The 11,799-nt window shown below is 40.1% G+C and overlaps 1 protein-coding gene across 1 annotated transcript; it reads right to left on the bottom strand.

Moving 5' to 3' along the window:
- Positions 1 to 3,875: 3,875 nt before the first annotated feature.
- LOC122197457 (secreted RxLR effector protein 161-like) lies at positions 3,876 to 4,765 on the bottom strand. The gene is made up of 4 exons (XM_042901589.1): positions 4,159 to 4,765; positions 4,079 to 4,105; positions 3,991 to 4,010; positions 3,876 to 3,896 (listed from the first exon to the last, which is right to left on the bottom strand). Exons 1-4 carry the CDS (start codon positions 4,763 to 4,765, stop codon positions 3,876 to 3,878), a joined length of 675 nt encoding a protein of 224 aa, XP_042757523.1.
- Between the last annotated feature and the right edge of the window lie 7,034 nt (positions 4,766 to 11,799).

The following is an 11,799-nucleotide window of genomic DNA, read 5'->3' as shown; positions in this document are numbered from 1 at the left end:
AATATTTAATAAGGATTATTTAATATATACCATTGATTCATAGACCATTTGATTGTTTTGACATTTTGTCTCATGGTGGACGGCCTAAGGTTGTAAGTCGTCACCTGTAAGGCTAAGTGTATAACCATTTTGCCCATTTCCCCTAAATAATAATCTCAAATTCAAATCACGTATGAGTGTATCTTCCTCTTCCAGACTTCCAGTCTCCCGGTCTCCCACAGTCCCACTCTCCCCTTTGTTACTATGTGATCGAAATGATGTTGGAGAATTGACTTTGTTTTTTCGGAGAAAAAAATGGGAATTGTGGCTATTACTTTAGTTGTTTAGCACTTGAATTATCTATGTTTGTATTAATGTTTAGTTTGAACATGTTTCTATGAATGTTTTTAAATTTCATTAGGATGTTTAAGACTTAAGTGTCTAAAATTTGGATATGCTTGCATCAACCATCAAGAACTTATTCATGTTAATTTAATTGTCAATTTTGTCACAACTAGAAATTTTGGTGCCTTGTAATTACAATAATTATAACAACTATGAATCAATAACATGAAAGCATGCATGATGCTTATTCTATAACAATAAGACTTCACCAAATACTTCATTCTAGCCCTACAAATGGTCAACAAATAATTGGAAACCTTTGAAATTCCAATTTGAGTTCATTTTGGACTAGGATTCCTTATTGGGCCTAATGGACTAAGAAACTTCCAAATTATCCATCTTGAATCTAGAACTCTTTAATGGGCCCTAAATGGACCCATATACATGAAACATAATATTTTGGGCCTTAATGGGTCACAACCAAATTAATTTAGCCCTAATAGGTCATAAAAATTATACTTTGATTTTATTTGGGCCAAGCATCATCTAACTTAACTAGAATATGGGCTTAAGGACAAAAAGCCCAAAAATCTCCTCTTTCCTTCTTCAATCTCGGCCCAAGCCCACAAAGAAAGAAAGAGTTGACTTGTGGTGCCAACTCATTTTTATTTAGTGGATATCCATGCAACTCTCATACTTCCATGCAACCTCATTTCTCTCTTCTCTCCTCTCTTTCTTCCTCTCGGCCAAACCCAAAAACACACACACACACACACTTCACTCAAACTCTCTCAAAGGAAACTCTCCCCACTCCTCTCCAAATTTTCAAGATCTAGGAAGCTTTCAAAGAGATTTTTCCACAAAACTCATCATTTAAGGTAAGTTCATACTTGGATCTATGACTTAGACTCTTTGTTTTATCAAAAATCTCTTCTAAATCTATTCCAACTTGTGATCTTGCACCTTAGAAGTCACTAAACTCAAGATCTACCAAAAAGACTTGCTAGGATCGAAATCTTCTTCTTTTCTCTCTTCAAAACCGAAAACACAACTCAAGGTGAGCTTCATACCCCTCTTTTTCGGTTTTTCATATGTTTTATGGGGGAGAATACAAGAAAATGTGTAGATCTATGTGTATGTGTATGCTATGTGTGATTTTATGCATGTATGTGTGTGATGTTATGTGTTTTTGTGATAAATATGTAACAAAAAGGGGTGATAATTCGAGATCTATGACATGAGAAAAGAAACAAACATAAACTAAGTTATTTTACACTAAGCTAGTTAAGAAAAATAGCTTATAAGGTTATGAGGAACATATTCTAACATAAAACCCATTTTAGGACTTAAATTGTCAAAAATACAAAACTTGGGTTAAAAACTGTAAACTCACGGTTTCTTGAGGGTCAAAAGAGCCAAAACAATTTCTATAATCAATTTCCTGAATATTAGAATTTTCAAAGGACTTAAAATGCAAAAATTTAGCTTAATGGGCTAAATTTGGGCTTTCGGCCCAATAAGCCTAAAATTGCGAAAATTGAAGTTTTAAGGGGCTGAATTGTAAAAATCTGTAAAACATGGGACATGAAGTGAAATAAAACTATTTCAAAGGTCAAAAATGCTTTTAAATTCCAAAAAGGATAAAAAATGTAAACTTTTTATATTTTGGGCCAAAACTATAAAAATTGCAAAATTTGGGGTTCTAACCGAGAAACACCATTCTGGAAGGGCTAAAACTATTTACTAAATATAATTTGGGTTAAAAATGTCTTTTCAACAAGTTTATGATACAAAAGTGTCAAGAAAATGTTTATAAGGACTAAAAATGAAATTCTTTTATATAAAGGACTTAAAGTATTATTTTTATAAAAGAAAGGTAGTGAAAAGGTCAAAGTCATACTTCTAAACAAATTAATTTATTAAGACAAAATACAAGATATCCGGCTAGCGACAAAACGAAAAACAAATACACCTTCAATACCAAATATCGTTATAAACGAATTGATTCGGTCTTGAATCAATACAAAACAACAATCGCTAAAAACAAAACTCTCCAATAGATATGTGATGACTAAAAGGAATAAACCTACAAACTTTGGGCTTATGAGTTTCAAATCATGCTTGTTGGGCCTTGCAAGCCCACCAACATGATCTTTGGGCCCAAAGGGATAACGCTTATATGTTATTGGGCCTTCAATGATCCAATATTTTATAAAAGGACTTTCAATAGTTTTATGTGCTAGTGGGCCAAAGTGTCCCCGTAGAAAAGCTAGTAAGGTCACAGTAATCAAGTGCGAGTTGGACCATTGTGTCTTTCGCATCCACGACAGCCTAAGGTAGTTATGATAGTAGTGGGACATAGTACTCCCCTTCCCTTCATTTGTTAAGGCTTACGAGAAATCAAAGTAGACAAAAATTTGGATGATATATAATATGGATTAACCAATACTAATTCGTTAAGACAATACAAAAATCAGTAATTACAAATACATTTCAACATCGGAAAACATCGGGTTTTCCGGGGAATTCAATACTACTCGTTCGAAACTTTATAACAATATTACAAAATACCCTTCATATATATATATATATATATGTTTTTAAAATCATCCATGCATCAACTTATGGATCTTCACACTTTGATAAACAAAAGCCTTTTAAAAAAATATCGGATTTTCTGGGTTTTACAAAATACACAAATCATTTTATCACAACATTGCTTATGAACTTACCAACATTTCATACGTTGACGTTTTTCCAAAATAACTTGTATTCTCAGGTAACAGGTAAGCGGAAGAGTTATAAGAAGTAATGTTAGATGTTATGTTGTTAAATGTACTCAAACTATTTAGGTTATGAATGTGTAGTGATAAAACAATGTACTTGATGTGAACAATTCCAGTTGTAATATATTGATGCATGGTGACGCTTATGTTATGATTCATGTATATTCATTGTGATGATATTCAATTAAAGTCACGCGAGCCCTCAGACGTTTCCGCCGTCTGGTTCGGGGTGTGACAAATTTTATTTATGGAATCTGACCTACGAAACCAAATCTGACCCACGAACCGACCAACCCGTGAACCCGTATAAATAAATGGGTTGGCGGGTCATATATGGGTTTATGTTCCAAACCCGCCAACCCGTGACCTGTATATTTAAATGGGTCGTGTTTGGGTTGGTATATTTTGACCCGCTAACCCGCCAACCCGCGACACGGCAACCCGAACATGACCCATTTAAGTATACATGATTAAAATTATTTTATTATTCTCAATAGTTAAATATATAAAGCTTTAATTAATGAAACTTGCTATATAGGATTTTCTTAAAAAACACAAACACAAGAACTTCCCAACTTGAACCTTTTATTCACTATAAACCCGTTCGATTATACATCAACTTACATCAAAAACCTTGCTACAATAACACTCTCACTCAGATGAAAAGAATAAGAACAAGATCGAACTTATTACAGACAAAATTATGAAACCCTAATCTGAAAAAACCCTAACACAAAATGAGAGGAAATATGAGAGAAAATATCTTTAATATGATGAGGTTAACTCCTAAATGACAACATATTCAACATTAAATACTTCGGATATACGGAGCAACCCACAAACCATCAAAGATCCGCGCATTGACCCGAATCATTCTTACCTGCATAAAACTTACACAATCTACCCACAAATAATAACAATCATACACAATGCATCATTTAACAAATTAATTTCAGTTTGTTTATTACCAAGTGTATTTTCAACACCCCCACAAACTGAACATTAATTCAATTTTATGATTTATTATGTTTAAAAACATTTATTAAACCAAGTCTACTAGAAATATATTCATGTTGAGAAGATCCAAGAGCTGTAGTTAAAACATCAGCATTTTGATTTAAAGAATCAACCTTATTAACTTTTATAACACCATTTTCAACCTTTTCTCTAACAAAATGAAGATCTACTTCAAAATATTTAGACCTCTCATGAAAAACTGGATTTAGTACAAGTTTAATTGCTGATTCATTATCACAAAAAATATTAACTGGATTTAAACCAGTTATTCCCAAATCACATAGTAATTTTAAAATCCAAACAATTTCACAAGTTACAGAACCTAAAGCTCTGTATTCAGATTCAGTGGAAGAACGAGAAACAGTACTCTGTTTCTTGCTTTTCCAGGATACAAGAGAACCAGCAAAATAAACAAGATATCCTATAACAGACCTTCTACTAAAAAGACACTTGGCCCAATCAGCATCAACAAATCCAATAAGACTAAGAGAATCATTTTTTGTTATATGAATTCCTTTCCCTGGACAATCTTTCAAGTACCTTAACAATCTAAATGAAATATTCACATGAGACTTATAAGGCTTGTGCATGTATTGACTCAAAATTTGGACAACATATGAAATATCAGGGCATGTCATAGTTAAATAAATCAATTTACCAATTAATTTTTGAAATTCTATAATATTTACCACATAATCAGAGGGATCCAGATCACATTCCCTCTTAATAACAAGATTAGGTTCCAAAGGAGTTTTAACAGCTTTGCAAGCTAGCATGCCAAACTTTTGTAACAATTCCAAACAATATTTTCTTTGATTTAGACAAATACCTTGATCAGTTTTAATTACTTCAATTCCAAGAAAATATTTCAATTCTCCTAAATCTTTTATTAAAAATTGAGATTTTAATTTTTTTAACATTTTCCAATTCATCTCTACAATTTCCAGTGATAATAATATCATCCACATAAACCAACAGAATAACTATAACATGTTTTACCTTTTTAACAAACAATGAGTAATCATTGATACTTTGCTCAAAACCAAATGAAGAAAGAGAAGAACTCAGTTTCTCATTCCCTTTCCTAGGTGCTTGTTTAAGTCCATAAAGTGACTTAATCAATCTACAAACTCTATTATCCTTTTTAGAATGATATCCTTCAGGAAGTTGCATGTAAAGCATTATTTATATCCAATTGATATAAAGGCCATGCATTATGAATAGCTAACTTTAAACAAACCCTAACAGTAGAAATTTTAGCAACAGGAGAGAAGGTTTCCTCATAATCTATACCTTCTCTTTGACTGTACCCTTTAGCAACTAACCTAGCTTTATACCTTTCAATTTCTTCATTTGACTTATATTTAATTTTATAAATCCAACGACAACCAATAGCTTTTCTTCCCTTGGGAAGATCTACAATTTCCCAAGTATTATTCCTATATAGAGCTTCCATTTCCTCATTCATTGCTTTTATCCATTTAGGATCTAAAACTGCTTCACTATAGGTTTTAGGTTCAACTGTTTTATTAAGACTAGCAACAAAACAAAGATTTTCAGAATTTAAAGCTGAGTAATTAACAGACCTCTGTCACACCCCAAAACCGATAACGGCGGAATACATTTCGGGGTGGAGGACGTCATGTACAGTATCATCACAATTGCATAATAGTAAAAACAAGAAACATACAACCATTGCATTACATAGTGAGTTTAATTACAAGCGTGTTTTATAATGTTTAACAATCACCAAAAGTATTACAAAAATAAGAGATGGATCTTGTATGCTCCACCTTCTCCAAAATGCCGCACCTGTACCTGTCTATCTTTGACCTGAGGATACAAGTTATTTTGAAAACGAATATCAGCATAAAGCTGGTGATTTCATAAGAGTTTAGTGTGAGTTTTTGTATAAAAAACATTAGAACCGATAGTATGAAAAGCTGTAATTTACATTCATAAGTAGTAGAAAAACCTAGAAAATCCTATATTTTCCAGAAATACTTTGTAAGTGAAAACCTTTAAGAAACATGTAATTTTCATCATTGAAGAAAACATTCATTGTAACAGTATAATAGTGGGTTCCCAATAAGTAATGCAATATGGTAGGTTATGCCTGAAATCAATAATAGTGGTGCAAACTTTCTATAGTGTTAGATACTTGATTACTTCGGGATTTTAACTTAACTCTTAGTTAGTATTTTAGTGTAGTGATAGTGTATTTCTTGTATGTTACCGATAGTGTGAGTAATAGAGGACCCCATGACCTTCCCGGTCATGCACAGTGTAGTGAAGTAGTGGCATCCCTGGACCTGTACGGCTCGGACTGAGGTTAACAGTCGGGATGTAATAGCGTCTGACCCGTATAGATCTATACATATAGCGTCGTCTTCCTGCCAGAAGACTCTGGGCGTAGTGTGTAACAGCCCGAAATTCCATATATTGATATAATTATGATTTCGGGGTGTGTTAAGAGGGGACTCAGCGAGTTGGAGCCTAGACTCGCCGAGTAGGATCGCAGACCGGGTCGTGGGTTCGCGACTGGACTCGACGAGTCCAGATATGGACTCGACGAGTCTGCGCTGTTTAGCAAAAACCCTAACCGTTCAGGTTTGGGACGTATAAGAGGCACTTATTGGCCGTCTTTGTTCATTTTAGCCTTCTGAGAAGAACCCTAAATCGATTGGGCGCATCTGGAGCGAAGTTCAAAGGCTATTGTTGATCTTGGAAGTGTTGTTGTGCAAGGAAGAGAAGGGCTTGGCTAAAGGAACAGCAAGGGAGTCACGTTCTGAGGATTTGGGGACACAGAGGGCACATTATTCAGGTAAGAGTTCGAGTTATGCTCTGCTATGTTGATGTGTTTATGGAATTAGGGTTTGTGGAACCCTTTTGTGATTAGATTGAATGCCACCCTAGTCCCCCAAACGATTGTAACTTTGTATTAGGACCTTTGGAGGTCCAGAATGTCCCATGCCTGTACATTTCGGGAATTGATGAAGGTTTTGGATTGGAATCCTTATGCCTTAGGTCAATATGTATGTTATGAATCATGGGGTGTATCATGAGCACTGAAATGGGGACCTTACGTGATGGATCGGTCTAGGAAGGCCAGACCTATGAATGGTCGGAGCAGTTCTGACCTTAGGAAGCAGTTTGAGCGGTTGCATGGCATGAACTCGCCGAGTCCGATGAACAGACTCGGCGAGTAGCTTGAAGATTTACTGGGACTCGTCGAGTTGTTCTTCAGACTCGACGAGTTGAGTCGGGGTGGCCCCGCGATTCTTCCAGGAGGAACTCGTCGAGTAAAAAGGGGATACTCGACGTGTAAGAAGGGAATCTTAAGGAATCGGTGAGTTAAGGGCGAGTGGACTCAGAGTCGTTGAACTCGGCGAGTCTTGGGGTGACTCGGCGAGTTAGATCGCAGGTTGAGTGAAGTTCTGAATATGGGGACTCGGCGAGTCATAGGGTTGACTCGGCGAGTAGGGTCAGTCAGGGGTTGACCTTGACCTTGTCTTTGACCAAGGATTGACCAGTGGTTCCAGGGGTATTTTGGTAATTGTTGTTTACTGTTTGAGTTCAGTGCATTGGTGGCTGTCTAGAGGTGGAGATCGTATCAGTGATCGGAGCAGCTTGAGCTATCTGTTCAGTCGGCAGTTTCGAGGTGAGTTATCCTCACTATATCGCTAGGGTTTATGGCATCAAGGCCGACCCTTTTTCGGATGGAAATCCGGGAAGTTGTCATTGCATGTTATGGGCCGGAAGGCATTGCTATGTGGACCGGAAGGTCATGGCCTGGAAAGGCGTATGTATGCATTCAGTATGTTGACTGATTCGTAGGGTAATGTTATGCTAGTGACCGGCTAGACCGGTATCTTGATTAGATGTAATGCTACGTTATGTGATCTGTTGATCAATTGCTAACTGTGAACTGTTATATGATTATGTGTTATGCGTATGATTGCTAGATCTGGGGTGTGACCCGGTATGCAGGGTCGTTCTATGATTTGTTATGTTATGTATGCGTTTTATGCTATGGGCCGGAAGGCAATATGTTATGGGCCGGAAGGCAATATGTATGGACCGGAAGGTCGTGGCCTGGAAGGGCGTATATGTGGTTGGTATATTGGGGGTATCTCACTAAGCTTTCGGGCTTACAGTTGTGGTTTTATGTTTTCAGGTTCTCAGGAGTCTGTGACAAGGCAAAGGCGTGATCGTACCGTTCCTCGTGTTGATGTTTTATGATGTGAACCTGGGAAAATACTCTGTTAAATATTGTATTGAAAACCTTTTTGTAACAATGTTAATAAAATGGGTGATTTTGAAAAGTTTTAATTGTTTTGAAATTCCGGGCGTTACAAGTTGGTATCAGAGCCTTGGTTTGAGTGAATTGGGGGAAACATTCGTGTGACTCCAGTCTCAAATCGAGGAGGATTTTAAAAAGAGAAATTTAAAATGGTTTTCAAATTTAGTAAAAGGAGGACGCGGAGGTACGATCAGCCGGAGCCAGTAAGTAACCCCAAGATACCATACATGATATTTGTTTATTTGAGCTTGATAGAACAGCATGCTAGAGTTAGGCTAGGGATCTTCAGGAATTCATGATAATGTTGCCTGATTTGTGATGCCTGTAGCCTAGGGTCCCTTATGGGATATTCTCAGTGTTCCTCTAGTGGTGAGGGTTGATAGTTGTTATGCATGTTCCCTAGGGTATTGTGGTAGTACTTCATACAAATATGGGTAGGTGTGGAAGGTAGTATGGGCCCGTACTACTGAAAGCACAGGACCCATACGCGTATCAGGGAAACCATGGTCTCTAGGGTAGGGTTGCGAGAGTTGGATCCTAGGATTTTGGGAAGTGTCTGAGATTGGTATGGTGTCTTCGGTATGGAGATTTCGAGGCATGATGATAGTGGATCCGGATCAGGATCGGGAGCTGGAGAGCGAGTTCCGGGTGGATCGGTGCTGTCGGGGGTTATCGATCAGACGAGCACGAGCGAGCGGGATGTGAGGATTCGCGAGATCCTGCGTGATGGGGTTGCTGCATTGTTCCGGGCTGAGTTGCTGGGATGGTTTGGGTCGATCAAGACCGCCATGATTGAGTATTTTGATGAGCGATATGCGGCTCTCGCAGAGACGGCTGCCGCGGTGGCTACATCGGCTGTAACAGCGGCAAGGGGAGGAGCTAGTCGGGGTTTCAGTATCGGGACTTCTATTATACGAAGCCTCCCACATTCGATGGAGTTCAGGACCCGATTGTTGCTATGAGATGGTTATCAGACATGGAGGGGTGTTTCTCCACGAGTTTATGCCCTGCTGATCAGAGGGTGAGGTGTTCTCTGAACCTATTGAGGCTCGGGGCGAAGGATTGGTGGAGATTGACCACGGGGTCATATTTCGACGTGCAGAGGGCTGCGGTTTCAGGGGATCGGTTCAGAGAGATGTTCAGTACTCGCTATGTTCCGCGAGATGAGAAGGGAGAGATTGGCTCGGGAGTTCCTCTGGCTAAAGCGGGATTCGGAGTCGGTGACTGAGATCACCAGGATGTTTATTGAGAGGGTGATGTTTTGCCCTGAGTTCACTTAGGAGCAGGCTCAGATGTCCCGATATCTGAGTATGCTCAAGGGGGGATATCAGACAGTTCGTGTCTGCACAGAGGAGCGAGACCTGATTGGTGTTGCAGGAGGCCGCCATGCGGCGTGAGTTAGAGGTTGAGTTGCAATTGCATGAGCTGGGGCAGGCCCCGATGCAGTCGCAGCCGGCGCCGAAACGGTCCAGGACCGTTGATGTTAGAGTGGGGGATCGGAGCGGCCACACTTGTGGAAAGTGTGGGAGGGGTCACACCGGAGTTTGCTGGTCCGGTGGTGCATGCCGCAAGTGCGGAAAGGAGGGGCACTATGCGCGGGATTGTCGGCAGTCAGTGCCGATTCGGGATTTGAGGATTTGTTATCATTGTCGGCAGGTTGGACATTTGAGGGTCAACTGTCCACGGCTTTCTGCAGGACCGGTGTAGGCTCTAGCACCGGCCACCTTGAGGAGTTCAGGAGGAGGACAGGATGGAGCGGAGCCCCAAGGGCTCAAAGTCGTGCTTATCAGCTTGCGGCAGAGGGAGACGGAACAGTGCCGGAGGCAGCTGCGGGTATAATGCCTTCTTGAAGTCATGATTATCTCGCGTGATTGTGGCGTATTGTTTGTGCTGGTATCTTGTGTGGATTTTGATGCGGTATTCGTTGTTTCGCGGGTTTGGCATGGTTATGGATTGGTGTTTCAGGTTTTCGCTTTGGCATTCGTTGTTCCCTGATGGTTTGGTATGGTTACAGTTGGTGTTTTGGTGCTGGTATCCTTGTGCGGTTTTCGATGCGATATTCATCCTTTTGCAGGTTGTGGGTTTGGTTATGGGTTATTGTTTGGGAATTCCGTTGGTTATCATTCGTGAGGATTGATAGTGGAGATGCGGCACTGGGTTGAATGTCGGGTAGCATCTGCAGTCGTGGAGTGGATAATTGAAAGACCGGATTCTTTTGAGCGGATTGATCAGGGAGGAGATGTGTTTTGCTGAGGGTTGCTTATGCTTGAGGGAAGCAGTCAGTGTGTAAGTGTTCTCTCTGTGCGGGGTTGTTCTGGAAGGTCGTTAATGGCGATCGGTGGCTGTGAGTCAGTGTTTTAAGTGGGGGAGAATTGGAGAATTCTCCGGGAGATCGATGAGTATGTGAGGGTGCTTAGCTGTTGGGATTCAGCAATGTTCTGTCAGCTCAGAGTATAGGCTGTCAAGAGCGATTATCGAGTACGCGGGGCGGGATACAGACCTAGGGCATTTGAATGTGGAGGTCTGGGAGCAGGCCAGGATCAAGTTTGAGTAAGTAACCGGGGTTATGCGATCAGATTATTTATATGCTTGATGTACGTGATGGGTTGTACTGCATTAATCCCACGGGATTTATGTTGTGCATGTTTCTAGAGTTGGAACCGGAAGATTCCCAGAGTTAGAACCTGAGGGTTCGCAGAGTTTGGGTGTACGGACCCACAGAGATATAGCCTCGAGTGGCTAGTATGTGTTATGAGAGTCGGTCCAGTCATGCTGGAGACTCTGTTGGTATTGCTGGATCAGTTTTAGATTTCGGATGGTGTATGTTGCAGTGTGATTACATTGGAAGGTCTGGCCCCGGGATTGGTGATCTTGTTTAGCTGAGGCAGTGATTTTGATGAGTGGAGAGAGTGAATGAGGTTGAGAGCCCCTGCAATGAGAGCCAGAGTATGTGAATAGCGGTTACGCAAAAAGGGTGGTGTCGCTTGGGGCGAGCACCGTGGCACCGGTTGGAATGGCATTATGGCCAAGAGGGTTCCTTGGAAAAGGAAAAGAGGAAGGTGTGTAACTCCGAAGGGGGTGCAAGTTCACGAAAGTGAAAGCTGCAGAGCAGAGTTATGGTTAGAGTATTTCGAGTATGGTTTCGAGCATCGTGTTCGCGGCAGTGAAGTAGGAACCCATCCGGGTTGGGATGACTGTCGAGACTCAGAAGGGATGCAGGGGGAGAGAGAATCTTGAATTCTCAGTGTGATTCTGATCAGGGTATAGGGTGGATATTAGTGGTTCATCTTGGGAGATGTTCGAGGATATCATCAGTGTATCGGGTCTTCCAACCTGCGGGCGTTGGGGCTAGTTCAGCATGTGTATGTG

The sequence above is a fragment of the Lactuca sativa genome, chromosome 4 (assembly GCF_002870075.4).
Source record: "Lactuca sativa cultivar Salinas chromosome 4, Lsat_Salinas_v11, whole genome shotgun sequence".
In the NCBI taxonomy this organism is placed as follows: domain Eukaryota; kingdom Viridiplantae; phylum Streptophyta; class Magnoliopsida; order Asterales; family Asteraceae; genus Lactuca; species Lactuca sativa.
Note: the sequence above shows the minus strand (reverse complement) of the source record. Positions and strands in the feature narration are given on the sequence as shown.